This window comes from Schistosoma mansoni, chromosome W (genome assembly GCF_000237925.1).
Source record: "Schistosoma mansoni strain Puerto Rico chromosome W, complete genome".
NCBI lineage: Eukaryota > Metazoa > Platyhelminthes > Trematoda > Strigeidida > Schistosomatidae > Schistosoma > Schistosoma mansoni.
The window spans coordinates 34,729,479-34,754,921 of record NC_031502.1 but is presented as its reverse complement, the minus strand read 5'-3'; the positions used below and the strand labels follow the sequence as shown (position 1 = coordinate 34,754,921).

At 35.6% G+C, this 25,443-nt stretch overlaps 2 protein-coding genes across 2 annotated transcripts in view; both read right to left on the bottom strand.

Annotated features, from left to right (window-relative positions):
* The window catches only part of Smp_157700 (hypothetical protein), a gene marked incomplete at both ends in the record, with an annotated part of 36,232 nt that extends 31,642 nt beyond the window's left edge, over nucleotides 1–4,590 (bottom strand). The window contains one exon of the mRNA XM_018789480.1: nucleotides 4,413–4,590. Within this exon, the coding sequence (XP_018654919.1) occupies nucleotides 4,413–4,590 (178 nt within the window). The remainder of the gene's footprint in view (nucleotides 1–4,412) is intronic.
* A 1,506-nt stretch (nucleotides 4,591–6,096) lies between these two features.
* Smp_157710 (putative phosphoglucomutase) lies at nucleotides 6,097–23,539 on the bottom strand (the record flags this gene model as incomplete). The annotated part of the gene is made up of 8 exons (XM_018789479.1): nucleotides 6,097–6,638; nucleotides 9,567–9,863; nucleotides 14,174–14,617; nucleotides 16,062–16,349; nucleotides 17,835–17,992; nucleotides 19,092–19,278; nucleotides 19,311–19,486; nucleotides 23,401–23,539. The coding sequence occupies 8 exons, from the start codon at nucleotides 23,537–23,539 to the stop codon at nucleotides 6,402–6,404; spliced, it is 1,926 nt and encodes a 641-aa protein (XP_018654918.1). The 3' UTR covers nucleotides 6,097–6,401.
* Nucleotides 23,540–25,443: the final 1,904 nt, after the last annotated feature.

Genomic DNA, 25,443 nt, shown 5'->3' with positions numbered 1-25,443 from the left:
TTTTTGGACGTTGAGTATACATATAGCTTGATTCTGTGACTGAGACATTTAACCAAATTTATTTTATACTGAAGAGGCGTGAAGCTTTGGAAATGGGTATACTGACCCGTCCATGTATTCTTTCTAAATGTATTTCGTTTGATGGAACCATCTCTCCTTCTAGAAAGTAGGACGTCGAGGAAAGCTATACTATTGTCTTTCTCTTCTTCGCTGGTGAATTGAATAGCTGGGTGGACGTTATTGAAAAAGTCTAACATCTCCTGTTTGTCAACCATTTCGTCGCATACGATTAGTGTGTCATCTATGTATCTACAATAGTAGTCTAGCTCACTTAAGGTGTCTTTTAACGGTCCATTTTCCAGTTTGGCCAGAAAAATGTCAGCAAGGATCGGGCCTAGTGGTGATCCCATTGCTACTCCATCTACTTGTCTGTAAAATTCATTGTTAAACTTAAAGTAGATATTCATAGTACATTTCAACAGGAGTTCTTTCAATTTATTTATTGGAATCGGTATCCCTATTTTCTTTTCTAGCACTTGTTCACATATGTAATCGATAGTTTCAATCAGGGGGATGTTAGTGAACAAAGATGCTATGTCTAGTGATAGCATGGTTTTACCATTTATATTCCTATTTTTTATTGAATCCACAAATTCAAACACGTCTTTAACACTGTGGTTAACCAGTTCTTGGTGTAATGGTTCCAATAATTTCACTAACCATTTTGCTGTTGAATGGTATGGTGAGTTTGACATGTCCAGAATTGGGCGTTGAAATTACCGTCAAAAAAATTGGCGTAAACCTTGTTAAGATTCGTTTGAGCATATAAAAGCTAGAAATTTGTTAGATGATACATTGTAACCGAAATGAAATATCTGTGTTAATAATAAATAGAGTATATCTTGACTTATGGATAATAATTAGTGAAATTTCTGTGCATATGAATGTAAATTTTAAGTTTTGTAATGATCGGTATGTTTTTAGATTACATATATTTTCAGCTGTCCTTATGTTAGGACTATGGTTTTGATGAACTGTTAAAGTATTATAAATAGAAATAAACTTTGAAACTGAAAGATAATTACAAATGAATTAAGCATGTAACAAGCAAGAGTTGTAGTATGTCATTTAGACAAATAATTATTCTACACACAGATTATAAGAGGTGAAAATAGGTAGGTTACTTATTACATAATCCATACAATGTTATTTTTATTTGTATGATAACAACAATTAGTAGAGAATAGTCTATTTATTTAATGAAACAATGCTAAAAAAAAGCCATAATAGTAGGACTTATGCTTAATATTTGTCCTAAAATACCATTTAAAGTTTATGGCAAATCTGATTCTCTGTCATAAAAACCAAATGCACGACAAGATAAGAAAATGTCCACTTCAGGAAAAAAAATCAAAAATACAAGTGATCGTATGAACTATTATATTTGATGAGTAGTGATAATCCATATATATCTATATGGCTTTTAGCTAAGAATGTCTAATTAAATTGATAGTACAATTTCCTTTCACAAATGAATCAACCCCCTTGATATCATTAATCAAATAATAGACATTGACAATTATAAGAATATACAGTTAGCATTATTCTGGTAAGATGATACCTTAAAATACATATAAAAATGATACAAATCTATCCAACTGTCTTTTTCATATAATTAATGTATATTTTATCTATTATATTCTCCGCTTTTGTGCATTTCTACTATTTTGTTCTTTAACTCTTTACTGCTATTAATATCTTTGTATCTATTTCTTTATCTGTCAGTTGATCTGTGAAGTGATGCTACTTGAATTAACACAAAGCTGTCACAAATCCAGTTACATATGTTTTTGAATGAAGAAAAGGAGATAGAATGAGTTGTTTTAAGAAAACGACTAATGAAAAAATGAGAATGGTGAATTTAAGTCGACCATAGTTAACATGTATAATTTTTCAAGAATTAAACAAAACAAAGTAAGATATCTCAAAAAATTAACTCATTCACCAGCTTGAGAAATTTAATGACCTAATTATTAATGAATTCTCAATAAGTATGTAGAAGATTCACCCAGTTAGTGCTAGTTGTGACACACAAAAAATAGATGGTTGAAGTGATGTATTGTACAGAAGTGTTGGAAAGTAGTTGAAGACAGCTTGAAAAGAAACCCTGGACTGGCGTTTCGTGCCATTTGACACTTATCAGCAAGATTTACTTGTAGTCTCGAAGGGACTGATACTCCCTGGCTGATACGATATCCTGACACTCAGCATTACAGTCAGAGACGATACCACTGAGCTATCAGGGCCATGAAAGACCTGTTGTAGGACAAGGGTGTATTTACAACTGTCTGGTTAATAAGTACTGATAAATGTCGTGTTTGCCGAGTCCTTCTTGTTGCTGGTCGGATTGTAATGATCAAGTTGTAATGTGGACTTACTATACATGACATCGGTTACCACTCAGTGATAAAACAGTTGTAAGAACAGCAGAATGTTTTTTCCGCTGCACAAACTTGAGACGTCAATAGTAAAAGACATGAATATGCTACAGAGATTTTAACTATTGATGATTTCAGGGTACCTAGGTGAGAATAAATGATTTTGTACGTAGAGGCAGTTACACAAAATTGACTTGGTTCATCAATTCCCAATTTAGATTTATTTATAATTGTTGCAGATAGTAGATAGGAAGTACAGAAACATTGCTTTGTCATTATTAACAAGTAATAACAGGACAAATCTGTAAACTCAGAGAAAGTGACAAACACCTTAAGAGATCTGGACAATATCAATCGGTAATTGAAATGTTCAGGTTGTGACTGATTATCCAAACTAAATGGACGAGATACGTTCCTGTCAACCAAAGGGCGAGTATAATGAGTTGATTGAAATGGTTGGGACATGTGTTACATATGCCTAACCACTGAATACCTCGAAAAGCAGACGGGTAATATAAATGTAGGCTGACAGACAGCTAACCAAATGAAGACATGCTATTAGTCCATGATATTTATGGCAATTCTTGTTATTCTTCAGTAAATCTATTTTTGTTCACTAAATCTATCATTTCAACCTGATGATAGAGTTGTGACCTTCATGAGTACCTTTTTTATGTAACCTTATTAATTATGTTGATGTGTCTTTATACGTGCTTAGCTTATATGTGTGTCTTTTATATTTACTCTAGTTGCTTATCTGTAATTTATACACTATTCGGGTTACGTAAAAATTGACTCACTCTTTAACCACCGATTTCATCTAACACTCTGATTTCTATATTCACTATTTATCTGAAGCGCATATGCATGTATAAAATATATGCACCTCAAATACTTTTGTATTGAACTTTTCATTTCCCGTTGATGTCAACAACGATAACCGATAAAATCTATATGAAGTAAATAAGAACCAATATTTCATTGGCATTATTATTCATCGTTGCTACTAATGAAATCAACACAGTGCCTCAAATCATTGAATGCCAGTCTTAGTCATGTTGATAGATGTAGATTGACTGGAGTGCGCGCGATTCCCTCAATCAGCATGTGGAGACATTGTGAGATGTCGCTTGATATTGGTCACAACGGCGCAGATGCATTCAATCTTTATCTTCCTCTAGATCTTGAGTTTCGAAATTATTTTATACTTCTTATTCCGTGAAATGGTTTTTATCCAATCATATTCTCCATTTCTAATCGTTTTTGTTATCAGTGATACTCCGACCATTTTAATACTAAACTTGGTAATTTCATCTCGATATCCGATAGGATGTGGCAGATTGAGCCGATCCACACATGTTCCAGGCTCTTTGTTGATTATGATTGTCCTAAGAAGGTAACAGGGTTATTTAATTTTCGTTATTGTGAAATTCTTACTGGTAACCACGACCGCTAGTTTTTTTTTCTGGTACGAATTTTCACATGACTTTTGCCCTTTTTCGATTGGTTGTCACTATTTATGGTTTGCTAATTTTCTGTGTAGTTTAAAGTCATGTTTTTGCTACTATGTAGACAGATTTGTACTATTTCGATTTATCTGCTTAAATATCAAGTTTTCTTGCATTCTCGTTTTTTATATTCATATATAACAATGGAATATTGTTGAGATGATATCCACTAGTTCCTGACTTATCGAATCCGTAATAGAACCTGTTCATATCAGAATAAGCTCATCGTCCTTTAATTAGGAACTAATGTAAGCCTGTACTGAACCCCAGTACTCTAAATAACCGTTACATAACGCGTGGGTTCAAAAAGAACAGTAAACATTACCTGTTACTACCCATTCCCACCTCCATCAATTGACTGATTTAGTGAGACCTAGTTATTTCCATACTAATCATTACAACTGTAGAAGATAAATTAGACTAGTTAAAATTAAATAATAATATAGATATATAAGTTTATCAATACCTTGAAATCGTGGAGTTTCTGGATGGGGTAATGGTTTACGTTCACAATTCTCATCAAAACGTTCAGTATGTGGACGATAAAGTGTTCCTGGAGGGAAATAACGCCCACCACAATGAGGTAAAAGAACACATGATCGAATTTTGAGTAGAAATGGAGAAATTTCGGAAAAATTGTACATTGAATTGTTTTATCTGAAATGGAAATAGTTAGAAATGAAAATTTACGAATAATAAACAGATGAAAAAAATCACTAAGTCAGTCTGACACAGCTTTTAAAATTACAGAAAATATTTCTAGTGCAATGATAGATTAATCTGAAAAAATAAACACAACCGACTACTTAGTTTTCAGACTCCCATCACAACTCGTTCAATTACGTAAATATAAAATATTATCAATTTTTTGTAATCAAATAATTATTCTATCAGATAATTTTTTCCGCAGTAACCCAGGTTCGTATCCTGGCAGTGATACCAGCTCCCATATGCCCTGGTACGAACGAGAGTGAGGAGAGTAAGCTCTCCCTCTCGTAATGCTCTCATATGGCCAGCGAATATACAGTCTCTGCCAGGGAAGTCCTACTCACTGCCTTCTCGTGACGGGGGTGTTGTTTACGAAATTGAAAGAACGAAAAGTGAATGTCTGGAGCTGTAACCGGGTCGGTGGACACGGAAAGTTCACCCAGGGGAGTTGGAAAACCCTGATTCTAAACCAATGGTACACATGGGCTCCAGTATCCTGAGAGAACAAATGGCATATGAATCAATCGTCGGTCACCGGCTATCATGGGACGGCATCTCCTCACGATGCTCCACTGCCTTGTGGATCAGACCTTTAGGTCAAAGGCTCCGGGTGTGGCCCTCTAAGAAAGCCACCTGCTTCAGTTTGGGCACCTGGGCAGTATCACATCCCTCACACAAATCAAATGAGATTTGTGTTGCGCATATATATCTGGTGCCCTCTTGTACCAATATTTATGTGTTTAAATAAATAATATCTATCAAATATTATATAATAACTCAACAATTTTTGCGCATAATTAATTTTAAAGTGTCAATTTATCACTTAATATATTATGATAACCCGTTACTCAAGTGTAAATAGTGATTGACCCAACAGTGGAATTCCTTTTATTTCACCTTCACAAACATACGGTACAATAACTAGATTGTCAATCTTGAAAATCTCAAGGCACAAAACTTTGATAACTCACAATTATATATATATATATATATATATATAACTGAAGCAATCACTATTATTCATTAAATTTTCACAAACACAATTTTATACAATTGATCAATAACTGAGCGGTGACCAATATGATGTTTGTCAAGTTGCAGCTTGACCAGCAGAAACCGGCCAGGATTATAAGGAACTAGATAAACATGACATTGGTCACTACTCAATGCTCAATCCGTTGTGAATATTTAATACCTGCAGGAGGTCAATCGTGACCTGGGCAGCTAAAAAGTAACGTCTCTAACTGTGAAGCCAGATGACATGGGACAGAATCTGCTAGTGAGTAATCCTTTTTTCATAACTACGAGTATATCTCATTAACGGGTTTTAAATAGCATGAGACCTAGTTCTAGGGTTTCCTGTCGACTACCTCCAACCACCTAACACATAGTCTTGTCTTTCTAAAACAAAATTAAAATTAAGACATTATTATTAATAACAATTGTTCTTCATGAAATTAATTTATTGTAAATGTTCTATATCACAATGTAATACACATTATTTCATGATATAAAATTATATAAATTAACTACTTAACAATTATCATCAGATATAATCGAGAGGAAAACATAGGGAAAAAACAGTAAAGGAACGAAAGTCATAATTTCATAAGATCACAAATAATAACGAAATACATTAAAATAACTGCATACGATTAAATAAAACAAGACAGAACAAAAGGAGGAAAGGAAGAGCAGATATTAGCACGTTTATTCACAGTGATTACGATTAAAAATAGTTGGTGAATCAACTACAGATGGAATGAAGAGGCTTAGGAGGTGTTGGCTGATGACCTATTCCACCGGCTAACTTATAAGTTATCAAAGCGATCGTTGCGGATAACCAATCAGTTGCTTCATGTGTATAGGATTCAGCATAAATACGTACCGTGTTTTCTGTACCTGATGGACGAACAAATGCACGTGATGTACCAATTTTACCAACTAATTTATCAGCTTGTTGAACAGCTTCATCGATAGCAATCTTGAAATTGTAAAACACATATATATTGGAAATTAAAGAGTAAATGATAAAATTATAATCATTAACAATAGAATTAAGACCGAACAGACCATAATATACAAGAATTATTTAGACCGAATGACGGTTAAAACCCTTATTACGAAGCTGTAAGTTCTAACAAAATTTCAATGAAAAATTATCCTTTTAGATTAATGTTACATTTCACGATTTAAGTATAATAATTGAGAAAGTAGATTTCAGAAATTCATTTTGATGAATAGCTTACTAATCATTTATCATTACAGAAACCTAAATTTCTTTGAACTTAAAAACAGTTTTCCCCCAGTGATAAGTAAAAGCTACAATTGTTAATAAACACCAGTTTATAATATTAGTTGACTGTTTGAGCTTTATTTTTATTTATTTAAAAACATAAATATTGGTACAAAGGGGAATCAGATATATATGCGCAACACAAATCTCATTTGATTTGTATGAGGGATGTGATACTGCCCAGGTGCCCAAACTGAAGCAGGTGGCTTTCTTAGAAGACCACACCCGGAGCCTTTGACCTAAAGGTCTGATCCACAAGGCAGTGGAGCATCGTGAGGAGATGCCGTCCCATGATAGCCAGTGACCAACGATTGATTCATATGCCATTTGTTCTCTCAGGATACTGGAGCCCATGTGTACCATTGGTTTAGAATCAGGGTTTTCCAACTCCCCTGGGTGAACTTTCCGTGTCCACCGACCCGGTTAATGCTCCGGACATTTGCTTTTCTTCCCCTCAATTTCATGGAGAGCACCTCCTGCTCGAGAAGACAATGAGTAGGACTTTTCTGGCAGTGACTGTATACGCGTGGCCATATGAGAGCATTACGAGAGGGAAAGCGGACTCCTCTCACTCTCGGCCGTACCAGGGCATTTGGGAGCTTCGAAATGTCAAACGATATATATATATATATATGTCAAGGTTATGCTGACAGATTTTAAACAGTTCTGATATATACGTACATTATCAAAAGACTAAATGTAATTAAATAGTAATTTACATTTTATATTAGTTCTACATAATCTATGTTTGTACATCCATGCGGTTATGTTATGTCGAATTGTGTACAAATATGTCAGTTTCCACGCTGATTATCACTGACTGACTCGACCACCCGATAGTCATAATAGAGAGCAACCAAGCAAGCAAATAACATCTAACTATACAGTTCGAGTTTATGAATGACTTATATATTGATATAGAGCAAAATCCTGACCACATATCAATCGAATTAAGAAATTACTATACGGGAACAACCATTTTATGAGTTAAAAAGGACTGACTGATAGGTCTGTTATACACTACAAATAATTTCGGAAAGCTAAAGCACACTACAATGACCTATGTCAAATAAAGGCTTGGAAGTAGCTGGATGAAAAAAACATAATAGTTTAATTATTTAATAACTATACAACAAAATTATAAGCAATAACTTTAGATAGGACTGTTTCGAAAATTTACTTTTGCCGAATATTTATCCCGACATAGCACTTTGTAATCCTAGTTTGTGTATGTATGGTACACAACTTTTTAGCTAATGCAGAAAAAATCTCGATGATGATGATCGGTTTAGACTCTTACAAATCATTGCCGTAAGTTACTTTTCTAGATTAGTCACTACAAGTCAATCTTAGATAGATATCTTATTGGTAGATAAGCGGGTCAATAAGTTTTCTGTATTTTACACGTGTAGTGCCTGAACACTCAGTTGGGGGAAACCTATTTATTGTTTAATGCAAAATTACACAGTGCATTCTTAAAATATGAAAACCATACATTAAATACATTATTTGCACATCTTATTTCAGTTGTTCTTTACATGTTTCACGATTCCTTCAATTCTATTGTTATTAAAATCGCCCTCTGTTTCCCTTCTTGTTCTCTCCAATTCAATTTCTCAATCTTCTGCTGACAGGTATTCCGATTGGTGCTACATACTACATATATCTGTCAACATAAGTAGCATACATCGCATATACATGAACTGTTCTATGGTAATCTATGAAAATAAGATTTAATACTTATTCAAATGATGAAAGATCTAGGGTCGGTAGCAGTTTATAAAAAATATCTCAGAACTTGCTTAAATAAATAGAATAACTGAGTTTACCCCTGATTTAACATTAACTACTCTGAGTGTTTATATCATATGTATATTCCTCATTTACTCTGGCATATATATATATAACTTTAAATTTACTATAAAAACATTTCCAGACATATGTTACAAAGATCCATGGGATGACATTCCATAACTTTAACGGATAAATGATAAAATTATTTAACATAGATAAAAAGTGTTATTTATTTATTTGGACACATAAATATTGGTACAAAAGGACACTGAATGCGCCACACAAGTCACTTGATTTGTGTGTGGGCTATGATGCTGCCCGGATGCCTAGACCGAAGCATGTGGTCTTCTTAGGGAGCCACACCTGGAGCCTTCGACCTAAAGGTCTAGTCCACAAGGCAGTGGAGCATCGTAAGGAGATGCAGTCCCATAGTAGCCGGTGACCAACGAGTGATTTATACTCCATTTGTTCCTACAGGATCCTGGAGCCTATGTGCACCATCGGTTTGAAATCTGGGTTTTTCAACTCCCCTAGGTGGATCCTTCGTATCCACCAATCCGGTCAATGCTCCGGACATTCGCTTTTCAACTTCTTAATTTCATGGAGAACACCCCCGCTGCGAGAAGACAGTGAGTAGGATTTCCCTGGCAGTGGCCGTATGCATGTGAACATGTGAAAGCATTTATATATATATATATATATATATATATATATAGAGAGAGAGAGAGAGAGAGAGGGATCACTATGGAGACAATTTTATTACTTAAAATAATTAATCAGTGTAATTAAACTAGACCTTGACAATAAAATTGATAGATTTACTTGTAATTCAATTGGACTTGTTACACGTCTTTCATCCCATGTAACTTTTATAAGATCACGGTTAGCTACAGTAACTTTTAATTGTTTCGATGGTAAATCAGCATACATTGAAAACCAATTAACAAATGACCAATTTAACCAGGCTAATGTATATTCCACTAAGAGAATATCAGTTATAGCATCACCAATTGAAGTATTAGTTAAATCAATAAATGTACGAAGTGGATTATTCACATTTAGATTTTCTGCAAAGTTTAAAATATGTTTAGAAAACAATACAGTTCCATGTCCATTAGCCTATTCCACAAAAATAATATATCAAAAAGGAGAGATAAAAAAAACACAAAAAAAAGAGAATGAATAAATATTTGGGGAACAAAAATGAGTTAAATGAAATGAAATTCAACACAAAGTTATTGTTTGTTTAATTACTAGTATATTTAATGTGTAAGTCCAGCACAGCAATGGGATCTATTTGGCGATTCAATATCAGTATCCATTTAAGATGGATACATGGTAAAATATATCGATTAAGTGAAATTTTAAATATTTACTACGTGAAATTATGAACTGTTATTGAAAAACCGAAAAACACATTGGACACAAGCTAGACAGCAAAGGCTAGATACGTAAAAGATGCTGATCTACTCCAGACACGAAGAGGAAAATGCAACACACACTCAGGGAGTTGCTCTAACGCTGTCCAGAGAAGCACGAAATGCACTTGTAGGATGAAAATCTCAGCGATTCAGAATCATCAAAGCATCATTCAAAGTAAAGGAGGGGATCACAATGAATGTTATCCAATATTATGCACCCACCAATGATGGCAACGACAACGACAAAGATCAGTTCTATGAAAGGCTGCAAATGATCACAGCGAAGTGCTCGAGAAAGGACCTCACCATCCCGATGGGAGACCCAAACGCCAAAGTCGGAGTGGACAACATCGGATATGAAGATATCATGGGACGACATGGACTGGGATAGAGAAATGAAAATGGGGGGATTCGCAAATCTAAGTGCATTAAACAAATTGGTTATAGGAGGTACAATATTTTCACACAAACGCATACACAAAGCTACATGGATTGCGCCAGACACCACCACAGAGAACTAGATAGATCATATCTGTATCAACAAAAAATTCCGAAGGAAAATGGAAGATGTGAGAACCAGGAGAGGAGCTGACATAGCTTCAGATCACCACCTGGTTATTGCCAAGAGGAAACTAGAGCTAAAGAAACACTGCACAACTGAAAAAACAGCATTACAAAGGCTCAATACAGCCTTCCCTCGAGATACTGACAAACTCAACCAATTCAAGATAACTCTCAACAACAGGTTCCAAGCTTTACAGGATCTACTGAAAGAACAAGAAACTACGATGGAGGACAACTAGAAAGGGATCAAAGAAGCATTAACTTCAACGTATCAGGAGGTTCTGGGTTGAGAGAAACATCAACATAAAGAATGGATCTCTATTAAAACCCTGGACAAGATTCAAGAAAGGAAGAACAAAAAGACAGCAATTAACAACAGTCGAACACGAGCAGAGAAAGTCAAGGCACAAGCAGACTACGTAGAAGCAAACAAGCAAGTGAAGAAGAGAATTAAAGCTGACAAGCAGAAATACATGAGAGTACTAGCAATGATGGTGGAAAAAGCTGCAAGAGAATGGAATATAAGACAGCCATATGATACGATGAAGAAACTAGCAGGGAGATATAGTAAACCGGAGAGACCAGTCAAGGACAAAGAAGGAAAGACAATCACGGAGATTCAAGAACAGAGGAAAAGATGGGCAGACTACTTCGAGGAACTGCTGAGTAGACCAGCCCATGGAATTCAACGGACATCTAGGCAGCACACACAAACCATCCTATAGATGTCACTCTACCAACGACCGAAGAAATCAAGATTGCCATCAGACAAATCAAGAATAGGAAAGCAGCAGGACCTGACAATATACCAGCTGAAGCACTGAGGTCAGACATAGAAGTAACTGCAAACATGCTTCACCTTCCATCCACGAAGATTTGGGAGGAGGAACAAGTACCGATGAACCGGAAAGAAAGATACATCATCAAGATAAGAAAGAAAGGAGATCTGAGCAAATGTGAGAATTACAGAGGTATCACACTGTTGTCAGTACCAGAAGTTCTCAACAGAGTGTTGCTGAACCGGATGAAAGATTCTGTAGACGTCCAGCTTCTAGATCAACAGGCTGGATTCCGTAAGGATCGGTCATGCACAGACTAAATTGCAACACTACGGATCATCGTTGAACAATCAATTGAACGGAACTAGTCACTATACAGCGTGGACATAAGAACATTGTGGAAACTTCGACAATATGGTGTACCTACGAAAATCGTCAACACCATACGGCATTCCTACAATGGACTACACTGCAAGGTTGTACATGCAGGACAACTGACAGACTCATTCCAAGTGAGAATCGGAGTCGGACAAAGCTACTTACTCTCCCCCTTTCTTTTTCTTCTGGTGGCTGATTGGATTATGAAGACCTCCACATGTGAAGGGAAGCATGGAATAGAATGGACAGCTCGGAATCAGTTAGAAGATTTGGACTTCGTAGATGAACTAGCCCTCCTACCTCATACACACGAACAAATACAGATGGAGACAACTAGTGTAACAGCAGTCTCTGCATCAATAAGCTTCAACATACACAAAGGAAAAAGCATGATTCTCAAATATAACACGGAGAACGCCAAGCTAATCACACTTGATGGCGAAACTCTGGAGGATGTAGGAACATTCACGTACCTGGGAAGCATCATTGATGAACAAGGAGGATCTAATGCAAATGTAAAGGCGAGGATTAGCAAAGAAAGGACAGCATTCCTACAATTGAAGAACATATAGAACTCAAAACAACTGTCAACCAACATCAAAGTCACAATCTTTAATACAAACGTCAAGACAGTTCTACTGTACGGAGCTGAAACGTGGAGGACTACTACAACCATCATCAGGAAGGTACAAGTATCTCTAAACAGTTGTCTAAGCAATACTCACTGGCCGGATACCATCAACAACAAGTTTTGTGGGAGGAAAAACCAGCTTCCAGCTGAAGAGGAAACTAGGAAAACACGTTGGAGGTGGATAGGACCAAAATTAAGTAAATCACCAGTGTGCATCACGAGGTAAGCCCTAACTTGGAGTCTTGAGGGGAAGCGGAAAAGAGGAAGGCCAAAGAACACATTACGTCGGGAAATAGAAGCAGATATGAAAACGATGAATAACAACTGGAAAAGATTGCCCAGGACAGGGTTAGATGGAGAGTGCTGGTGGGCGATCTATGCTCCTCCACGAGGGGTAAAAGGAGTAAGTAAGTGTATACAAAAAAATATTGGAACTGAAGGTAAAGAGTGAGTGCATCTGAGTGATTGTAACCGATTATGAGTATCATCAACCAATGTCTTCAACCACTGATCGCGGTTATTGTGCAGGGCTCAATCAGGTAATCCACATTTACCAACATGGTTCGCACCAGTAGTCAGTGGGTTAAGGGACTGACCCCACATTTTGATCTGGTCGCTGTTAACTTTCTTCTAACCTACTTAAACACTAAGTGAAAATGCACGTCAATATAGGAAATGATTAGGTATATGTGACACATTTAATTTGAATAGAATGATGATTTCTTCATTGAAATAGTTAAGAAAAATCCATTCATTAAACATGGAAATGCGCATGATATGTTTGTGGACATTGTACGAATATTGTTAGCAATAACATTGGACGTATTTCCTCTCACATAACCGAGCAATAAATAGTATCACTAATCAACGTTAGAAAAACTACTGGGGGAATTTAAAAAGTGGGTGGATAAGTGTTTCGTATTCTGAAAGCGCAACAAACTTTAAAAACCAGCTTAACGATATTTTCACAAGGCATAAAACACAAACCGGTTAATGTTTGTTAACAATAATTTTTTTCAACTAAATAGTAATGAAGAAAACATACACCAATCAAAAGGCTAAAGATGCTCAAAAATTTTTATTAGAATTACTACACATTTATTCTTCGAATAGTCACCATTCTAAGATTATCTATTACTAACTGAGGTCGGATAACCTTTGTGTTAGAATAAATACTGTTTAAGCAGTGTATCAATAATTTTGGACCGGAAATTTTAACCTTACTTTCATAAAGTTATTACTAATTGATGCTTTTCGTATTTTCGATTAACGTAACGTTAGCGAAACCTTATCCAGTGGAGAATGTAGTCTGGATACTAAAACTAAACGATGAGACATCAAGGGCCGCGGAGTTTAATGTTTTTAGCAGCCATACATTAACTAAGTACCCAACAAAACTTGAAAGGACTCAGACTCTTTCCAAGTATCGTTAATAAATTGTTACAAATAACTTGGAGATAATTTATCCAGATTCAAATTTTAAAGGAGGTATGAGTTTTCTACGAAAATAGTTGTGGGTGCACCTTCCTGATGATTATCAGGAAGATTGAAACACGGGTGAATAGAATATTACGCTAAATACATTGAAATGTTAAACTTCAGTTATTGCAATACCAGATCGAAATTAAAGTTATAAATGATATAAAAATTTATTACCTCAAAATAAATCCCAAAATCAAAACTTTGTGCTGCATGATGCAAATGTTTTACTCCAGTTGGAACACAAACTACTGATACATGAAGATGTTCAGTTAAATAACGTGTAGACGCAGAATTTGCATAGGCTGTCTGTATGACTCCGATAGTTAAATTACGATCGGAAGATACTGATTTGAGAACTTTAACAAGAAAATGAGCAAAAAGACATGATATACGATCACCATCCAGAAGTTCAACTTGTTGAGCTACAGCCCCAGGTAGATGTAATTCTTTCACGTCATTATTTAACCTATTATCATCACCTGAAGATGGTGAATAATGCGTAAAAATTGGTCGAAAATAGATTAATCTATCAGCATCTCCATCGATTGTTGCCCATCTATCTGGATACATGATAGACTGTTCATTCGGTGGAGTTAACTTTGGTGCATTTAATGTAATCTGTTGAACAAATAAGAAAACGCAGCATAGATATAACTAAGAAAAACATAAGACAGCTATTTAGAAATACGAACAATGGTTGTTGTTCATAACTTCAATGAAGTGAAGAGTTAAAACAATTTATTAAGGTTCCGTATATATCAGTAAAAATTCAAAGAACCTAATATATGGAAAAGTTAGGCTTGTAAACACAGAAAAATATGTTAGGCGGTTGAAAAGTAATTGACCTGTAGCTATAAATATAGATTTTATGTTAGTTAGTAGTCTCATCAGCAAGACAGATTTATAATCTTGAGGAAATTTGTGCTTCTTGAGAGATCTGAGCGAGTGTCACCTAATATCCCGAGAATATAAATACACATACAAAGAGTACGTCTATTGACAACACAAGAAATTATAGATATTTATCATATTCCTCAACACGCTTCACCACTAAACACAATAATAAATATTTAGAAATAAAAAACTATCAACTCATCCTCAATTAGAAAGATTTTAATTGAATTCCCATTATTTTTACACTTTCCAATAAAATAAGAAACGACTAATTTCACACTGCTTATGTAAATACAAAGATTTGATTATGAAATTCAATTCGACTACAATACGCACATGACTGACAGTTGGTATATTGTAATACGTGTCATTTTATAAACTAAAAGCTCTGCATTTTATACGGAGCCTGTTCAAATGTTGAACAAATATTTAATTAACAATTAAATGGTAAAGAATAAAACAAGTTCGGCTACCGATTGTTTTTATTTCATTATCAAATACAACCGAAGTACTTCGACTAATTAGATTCCGCTAGCTTTAAGTAGCAAGAAGATGTATGTATGAGTGTTTAGTCATTACACGTGTTGACCTACAAACAATAAGTGTGAATATAAAACCAAATATGTTTATAGAGTAACTAAAAGAAATTCTACAGAACTTCCAAATTACACTTTCAAAAATTTTAACTTAGTGTTTATATGTTCAGATGACAATAAGTATCATTAGCTTTGATGAAAGTGTGACCAACGACCTGTTATCATCAAGAGTTTAAAATTATAGCCAACACAAACGAAATATCAACAAGTTATACAAACTAAAGTACCACATGAAGATAGTTTTTGGAAGGAGGATTCGCTACAACGAACAAAGCTAAATGTACTGTTATAGAGACGCTAGTTTCCTACTTAGCTTACACCGTTTCTGTATGTTAGTATGTGGGCCTAGTTCAAAGCCAAAACATATGACTTTTAATCAAATGAGACTTCCATCAAATTATACCCAAAATGTATCTATTTTCCGATATCCAAGTCATGCATATTATGAGGTGAAAAGTTCAAATTCCACTTTATCTAACCCCTGATTTAATATGGTTTGTAGCACAATATGCAAATGTGATTTTTGCTAAATATTATTTGTAAAAGCAAAAATGGACATACAAATAGCTTACTTTAACAAAATCAGCCCCACAATTTTGATTAAGTAACTCTTTATTCTCTGTCTCTGTATTATATAAGTGTAATATTAATCTACGTGGACCTTTGACAGATGAAAAATATGCACGAAAACGTTCTAAAACTTTAGAACCAACACCATGTGCACAATCTACATTTAAATGTATTGACTCAGCACAACTTTGTAAATTTTCTAACGCGGTGGTGAAACGTTCAGCAAAATGATGAACGTAAATAGTTTCTAAATCAACAAGTTGGTTGGAACATAGGTTACCAATTGAATTCTGTAATTTCATAAGGAATGGAAAAATAGAACGGTGAGATATAACACAGAAATAACACCAAGAACTATCTAATTTAAAATATTAACTAGTCTTACGTCTAGTTTAGAGCTTCCGTCCATTTAAGTGAAAATTTCACATGAAAATACAAGTTATCACTGAAAAACACCACAAAAAGAAATATAGCGCAACGGAAGAAAAAAAGACTACACTATTCAGCTATCATATGTCTCATATAACTTTTACGAACTTTAATGATCACATGACATAATACGTCGCCTTTGTGATACTTTTATCTTGCCAAATTGGTTAACGATATCAACTCTCATGTGAGACTAAATTTGTATTTTCAAAAATGTATATTTCTAATTTCACAGACTGAATGCAGCAATTCCAGTGTGAACCGTTATAAACTGTGTCACTAATTTTCGTATCAAAACATTCTGAAGCTTACAGACTCTTAATCACCAGAGAGAGTGAGCAATGAACTAGTTAACAATCTTGAGTACACTTACTCTGATTCATTATGACCTCTTTTAGGTTTCCTATTGGAGGAAGATAGATATCATGTAATAACATACCTAGGTATCATGAGAAGCAAATAATTCAGTCAACAAACTTGAAGGTTCAACTCGCTTGAGTTTGAACTCCTTATCTGAGAGCAACACATTGAATCCTATAATTTACTAAAATTCCAAACTTACTCATCCCATTTGCTTGGCTAATCAATGGCTATTATTACCTTCCAGTCTCTTTGTCTTCTTTATATTGCTCCCACAAACAGTCAGCTATCAATATTATTTTGCTTTACACGTTTACTAATTTCATCACTTCACATAATATTACATCAGGGAACTAGTTAAATTATACCATCCTACCGAATCAATAGTTTTGTAGATATCTTCACTCAGTATTTAAGATTCTTTCTGACTGATGATCAAGTCAATAATATTATAGAGTAGAATGATGTTGTATGAACAAAAATATACGCGAAGTATTCACTCATTCTGATGAAACTTGTTTCGACAAAGGAAACCAATAACTGCTGGTTCATTTTTCCTCCTTTTTAAGTTAGCTAGCAAACAGATCACGTTATTAGTAGTGCACAAGATAACACATACACAGACCTTGATGGCTTAATAAGTTATATAAAAGTCCTGTAAATATCAAAGTTTTATTACCCTTACAAACATAAATGAACAATTAAAACTGTGTGTTATCACTGAGCCGTTTTAAAAGTCATCCAACGTTGGTAGTATGATACAGTCTAGACAAGTAACTTCATTATTCCTAACAGTTCAGATTCTATTCTCAAACACTACACTAGTGACTTAACAATAACACATTCTGTATAATAAACTAGTAAATTATTCTGAAAATAAATAAAGTAGAAATGTACGACTCTAAAGAACGACTAAGCCAAAAAACGATATTGTGAAAATTTTTAAAATGTTTTCAAATGTGAGTTGGCCAATCCCAGTGACTCACAATATATTGAACAAAATAATGAAGTTGAGGAGTTGTCACCAGTCCAAGTTCATGGCAGATGCCATGCATAACATTAACACCTTGTTTAACTTCATTTGCTAAAGCTGGAGAACTTTCACGAGTGTCAAAGCCCAAAACAACATGGGGTAGCTGATCATCTGAAAGACAGGATGAAAAGCTAAACAAATTATGTCTCATAAGGAATACACACTTGAACTTATATTTGGAAAAGAGGTGGATAAAATTACTTCAAACATGCAACTATACTAAATCAGTAGGAATAACCAAGCAATCAGCCTGTATATGAACTCACTGTGCAACCACATAAGAATAGTATTTTGGCGACAAACAAAAGAGAAACCCGACATAAGAGTTTAAATCTATGTAGGACTAGTCAATTACCTTTCAAACGCTGGTTTTAAATATAAAAAGCCTCACATCATCTACTTAGGTATCTGCGAATTTTAGCAATTATTTTTAACTTGAGCCGTGTACATACAGTTACGATGGAATGGATACCGAATAACTTCATGCAGAAACATCACACGTCATCAGCAAACTAGGCATTAACTTAATAAAAGTAGAAAAAACAAGATTTTTGGAGGAGATTTACTTTCATTTGCTTGAGAATACTACAGAAAAAATAGCTACTATTGAAATGTGAAGATTGGATTAATATTAAGCAAGTGGTACCAGTTGATCCCACGATTGACAAATCTTTTCAAACGGTTAATTTTATTGAAGTATTAAGGTAATCAAAGATACGAAGTAAACTTAAGTGGTCTTTTTTGAAGCCAAAACGGTAACGAGTCTTATCATAGTTTTCATCCACCTTTTTAAATAAATGGTAGTTGTTTAGGATACAAATACGCTGAACGAAACTGGGAGTGAAGAGATGAACCAACGTTATTCGTTCATGAAGTTATGAACTGTATGATCTAAGAGGAAAGATAAAGAATCTCTGGAACAGATTGGCAAGATGGTTATAATCTAAAGCTCATAATAAATATGATTTACAGAAAAACGTAAGGGCTCGGATTCACTCGCTGAATTACAACAATTATCAGTAGCTTACTAAATATTATGACACTAATAGTTCCTCCTAACTAACAAGTGTTCCATGAAAGTACAAATAATGTGTAACAATCCCTAATTTGCTTTACACTACATTTGTGAATAAAGGATTACATAAAACAGGTTGTTGAGATGAGAAGCTAGATTGCAAACGGCAAAGTTAGCCTATAAAACAGGTCATACCTTGGAAGTTGCAGCAATGTTCCGATAACCATTTAGAGATAGATTCATCGCGGCAATTTATAAAACTGACCACAACTGGTTCCCACTCAGCATCCAACATACCTCCATGAGGATCAACTAACTTCATACCGTTGTCACATGGTGGGTTGTGAGAAGCAGTTATCATTATACCCACTGCCCTACATCGCTAAACAGATTGGTTAAAAATTGCATCAGTACCAAGTTTAATGATCTGATACATGCCAATATTCCTAATCGAATCGCTACACCGCCCAATTTATCAGCGGGGAGACGAAACCCGGCAGTGCCATAAGACAACAATGACGAATCAGTGATTTTGAAACCTTGAAGAAGGGTTCCAAGTTTTTGAAAGCGTTCATCTAGAGTCATATGTTCTGAAAAAGATAAGTAAATAACAAAACGTAGGCTTGGAAAACGAAAAATAAGAAAACATCACCACCCTGTCAAAGTACACTTAGGTGGAAGACTGCAATTTACGTGAGGGATATGAAACAATGACTAAATATTTTGATGGATTTAAAGCCTTACCATAGGATCTCTTTACAAAGTCAAAAACGGAAAAGTGGATGAGAAAAAAATGTTGTGTAGACTGGTACAATATATGACAGTACTGACACCATGACTGCAATAAATTAGAATTAAGCAGGTTACATTTGCAATATCATAAACGTGGAACAGAAAACGGAGTGGTGAATAATGCACTAATTGAGTCTTTACTTATAAATCTGGTTGGTATTTATTTTTTTGCAAACTGTCATACAAAATCAGAACGCTACTAAACATTATACACACAATATATTAATAACACTTCGTAGGTAAGGGAATATATGGACAGGCGATCAAACCGCTTCAAGTTAACAATGATTACAACGAGTGAGTTGACAAGTTCAATCATAAGACCTAATTTTGGAGTAGTTTGTGGATTGTTCGTTTAGATAACGGCTATGGCTAGCCGTCCCAAAAGACAGTCAAAAAACACTTTTCTGCAAAGCCCAGACCTAATCAAAACAACACTCTACTTTGTCTAGACCTCACCAAAAATTTAAAACGGTGGAGCTAAATAATTATGTAAGAACCAGCCATTATTATACATATCCTACTGAAAACTGCATTTAAAAGAGTATGTGTTCGAATATGATTATTCAAGCGGTCCGAAATCAGCCAGTTAAATCATGTTTAGGTTGAAAACTGGCAAGACCGAAAAAGCACATGGCTAAACAGATCGATTTCACTTACTGATCGTGAAATTTTCACATTATAAATAGGTTTGTTATCACTGTACGTTGTATTTTATTTGAGTCCGAACTCTCAATCGAAGTAAACCGAATACACTAAAGTAAACGCACTGAGGAACTTTGTGAATCTGACCGTAGTTTATCTGAGCCTAGTTTTTAAAGTAAACTTTTATCTTCTTTGTAATCACAACTTATTCTCAAAGTTTTTTTTTAACTTCCTTATATTGAGAAAACGGAACTTGAGTACGCGTTCACGAAAACTAGCATTGATATATTACTCCCAGATATTTTCTTTCATTCGAAAACATCAAACGAACGTAAAAACAGGTTTTCTACATCAAACAGACAACATCAAACTACCTACAATACTCCAACGTAGTGTCGACCTTGCTTACAGCTTAGGCGCCAATTTTTTGAAGGTCTTTATGTGATAAACGTTTTCCACTATATCCAATAAAAAATATATTTGTCATAAGCTTCCGTAAACCAATTGATTTATTTGCGCTGGCTTCTTGTCATTTCAGTAAGGTTCTGTGTACTTAGCAATGTTCCATGGGTGCTAGTCTCGCCTCTCAACTGAATCAATTTCAGTCAATTCGGTAATTATTTGTGGATCTGTGTATCTCGTAATTTCAGTGAGTGCGTCTGACTCAGAACAGTAAAGTTTCTAAATTTCAGCAGCTATCGCACTGTCAGGGTGGAGGTCTGTTCAAACAACAAAGTGATTATTCGAGTTTCAAAAATGATAAATCAGTTAATTAGTTGGGAATGTTTAGGAAGACGGAATTGGAAGGATATGGGGGAAACCGGAGATGATAACAAGGAGGATAGGAGTCATTCACTGATGTGAAGCAATACTAACCATGGTGTATTGTGGGATATACATCAGACATCGTTGGTCCAAATGGGAGATGATAATCTATAGATCACTACGTACCTCAGTTTAACCTGCCCCGTTAGCGGGCCCGTAGTCTCCATCTTCCTTACTGTGGACTGTTGCTTTTAATGAACAGGATTCGCCTTTTTCTACGTTCCTGACTTTGTAAAAGTGGCGTAGTTTGACTAAAGTGATACTACTCATCCTTGCACTATTTATCAAAGGCTGCACTACTTTCTGATAAGCTAATCGCCGACACAGGAACGTTAGACAAAGTCATGGAGTTTTACTTAACGTCTTTATCCTTCACTTTTGACGTTTTAGAAGGTAATTGTTCGCCATTTTCTTTCCCAATACTGACCCATCGCTCCTTACTGTTCAACAAATACCGGGGTATCAGCAACAGTCGGCAATTTCATTGGTGTATGAGCTCGATTTCACACGACAATAGTCACATGTTTGGTTGTATCTGTCCCTAAAGATTTGGACATACTGTTCAGGTTTGATACAGTTGCTACCAGTGGGATTTTATGTCTCTATTTTTAAGTTCTGTTTGTATGTACTGTGTGTAAACATACAACAACGATGGACATGACTGACTTTATTACAAACCCTTAGTAATACCTACGTACTGCTGTACCATGTTGACAGTGAACCTGGCCACTGCACAAATCACATCCAAATGATGGATCTTTTTCCAAGCAAATGACGAGCATGCGATATGATTATCGTTTTTGTACTGCTTCTCTCTAAAAGTCAGCATCACGGGCAGTTTGGGACGCCTTTTCCCGTGTTTCTTCTTTACTTGCTTGTCCTACAAGTTGTATTGATCTGATCAGAAGTGTGGTCTTGACAACTAAATTGCAGAATCGGTTTCGGTGTTTGAGTTGAGTGATTTGTGTTCTACATATTATCCTGAGGTTCATTATCTTTTCCATAATTCTGTTACTAGAAACGGTGATTTTCGACCATTGAATTAATACTTTACCTCTGCCAGTAGTCCTAGTTATAGCGTGAGTACTGATGACAACGCTAATACTGTGTACGCTATTGAATGAACTAAAAGTAAAATGTGAAACAATTTAAGGATGAAGTATAGAAGTTGAAATTTTCGAAAGAGGAAAGTAAGAGATAGGTGAATAAATGCTACTCGAAAGTGAGAAACAAACTAGGACTTAGATGACACTTAAATTTGCAACGCTACTTCTGTCCATCCTGTCAAAACGACTTCACGTGGGTCCAGTACCTTACCCACAAGTCCTTTGTACATAGATCTAACGCATGGTGATTGAACCTTGGTATAGTTTTTCTTGTCAGAATTGTTAAATATAAAGACATGTTAGAGGAAGAGCGGATATTTCTGGCTGTCGGTGAGAGCTCGACGGGGTCACATTTCAATCAAAGAGCGCGCGGAAAACCTTACGTTGATATTTTTTTATTTATACAGTTACATATCTATAGTATCCAAGATGTACTCCATACATGAATAAATAGAATCCTCTCTTTACTTGACGGGTGGAATGATTGAATGAATAACAGTTATGAATTATTCCCGGTTGTGACATCATTTCTGAAAGTAATGATGAAAATAATGGTACATCTAACCTGATAACTTCGAAACTGTCTTACCTAAGTTCATTGTTTCGTGATGAACACCACAATTTATCAAAAATATACTTATATCAGCACTAGACGGATTAAAAAGCAAAAATTATCGCCGATTGCGAGTTTGTCACGGGATAGATAGCTGTTATTTGCTTTTCATTCATTGGATTTTGCATTATCAGCCGCCTGTCTGAGATACCCATTCAGCACATGCTGCTAACCATATAATTCATCTTAGCCTCCTATAACTGCCTGCAAGTATTTTCGACATCATCTCTTCATGGATCTCCGGATTCTGAAACCTAATTTATACAAATGTCTGTCCTCACGATGTCCCACAATTCATCATAAATCACTGAATCTCCTTGAAGTAATATCTTTTTGTGCCATGGACTGAACTTATAGATCAACCGTATAAACACTCTTCTGTTAGACATTTCAACAAAAATAACACTATGACAAATGGTAAAAATTTTCGGGTTGCCGAATTCAACAGAATTTTCTCCTGCACGAAATGTGTGCTCTTCAATGGAATTTGTTTATTAATTTTTAATAATGTTGTATAATATACTTTTGCGTCCTATGATGGAGCATTTGATTTCGCCCTCATTTTCGGATGTATATTTTCTGATTGTTACCTGATTACGACGTTTAATAAACTGAGCATCACCTCTTTTTCCTCTGACTCTGTAGGAATAGTCCGAACCCATCATTCTGTTGATTTGCAACTCTACGTTTTTTTAGCAGTCTCTCGCTTGATCAATGTGCTTCCTACTCCCGGTACACTTCACCTGTTTCTGGTTCTCAAAATACACTCGACCGATATAGTAGAGCGAATCTCTAAATTTGAAAACCATTGCAGCTAAAAAAAAGCTTCCAAAATAGATCTGTCTCTTGTCCGCGAGAGACAGATTCTCCTGATCGGTGTTGGCACCACAACACCAATGTTACATTGTATAACTATAGTTAACTGTGTTATTGGTACTGCTGTAATAATAGACCTAATCCTAAAATTGTAGATATGCCATGATGTAACTACTTAATCTATAAGATCCTTAGTGAAAGTCACATCACTGTCTATATTGACTCGTCTTATCGTAATCATAACCTGTATATGATGAACACATCTGGGCCTTTAGAAATTGCAGAAAAGTCTGAGGTTTTTCCGGCCTTAAACCTTCTGTCATGATAAATCTTTCAAAAAGTTTCCCTGACGCACGCATCAACAACAAACGTAGCCGGCGGAAATGACCGTCTGTTGTCACCTCATCAACTCTGGAGAATGAGTAAACTTTCTTCCAGGTGAATATTAACAACCGTCTACAAGAACAAGTCATCTTGCAGGCGGCGAACGGATAACCGACCGTCACATACGTTAGGAGATATGTTAATCTCATCGTGAGTTTGCACAAAACAATCCACTAGATTTTCTTTACGGCAGACGTTTCTTCGCTAATCATTAGTACAGACCTGACACAGCACTATAACCTACTTATAGACCCAAGCAAATGGGAATTTTTGGAGCTTCATTTTCTGGTTTTAGGTTATGTTCAGTCAAGGTTAAGCAAAAAAACGAATCTACACATTTAACGGATACTCGATAACTACCATGAACCTGATAAAGCACGACCGAAGCTGCAGTATGTTATCAGCTGTGTCACACAACATATCACGACCACAGGACCACTTTTATTTTTAAAAGCGCTCAGACTAGCTCCCAAAAAGTCGAAATCGGTCAAGAATGAGTTGATGATATGATGGACTTGAAAAGCATTCCACATCCAGCAGTCTATGAGCAACTCTCCTGTATATGGTCTCTTGAATGAACAGAGTTTGGCGCCCAACTGATGATTATTGTCGACTTGATGCTAAAACCACTCCCGATAGTTACCACTTGCCACACATTCACAACCTGACACTTACCTTAGGAGGCACAACTGTTTTCTCGAAAATGGATCTGATTCAACTGTGAATCCAAATTTCTTTAGCTTCAGATGACATTTTCAGCCTTTTCAGAGGTACGTCGACGACGTACTCACGGATCGTAACTTTGTGCGCGCGTATGTTGCTGGCTTTTTTATGGCAGATCCTGGAACAGAAACTTATCTCCAGAAGCCGGACCTTGTTTTCCAAAGACTTCAAAACATGGAGTTTACGTAGACAACATAAATGTCATACCAGAACTAACTCCATCCACTTTCTCTAACCGAATATTGACACTAGATATCCTACCAATGCAAAGCGAAGTGGCAGCCACTGTGGCTTACAGGGAACCGGCCACAACGAAGCAATTACGCACGTTTGGATGACAGCTTGCCTCATTATTAAAGAAACTATCGCAGAAACAACTTTGCTCATACAATATAACATCAAGGAACCCAATTAATGTCTTCATAGATGCATCCAACTAGGAAAATGGAGGATTATTGCAAATTTTTGTATCGAACACCCGACAAACTTGCCTATTATTCTCCAAAGAGTTGTGAGACACCCTCGTTAGGTAAGGTCTAGCCACGTATTGTGTCGTACAGGACTGCTAACACTCTGTAGGAAGCCGAGAAGTCACTATGTTTACAGACCTTAAAGCCCACACCTTCACTCCAAGCCCGTCTTT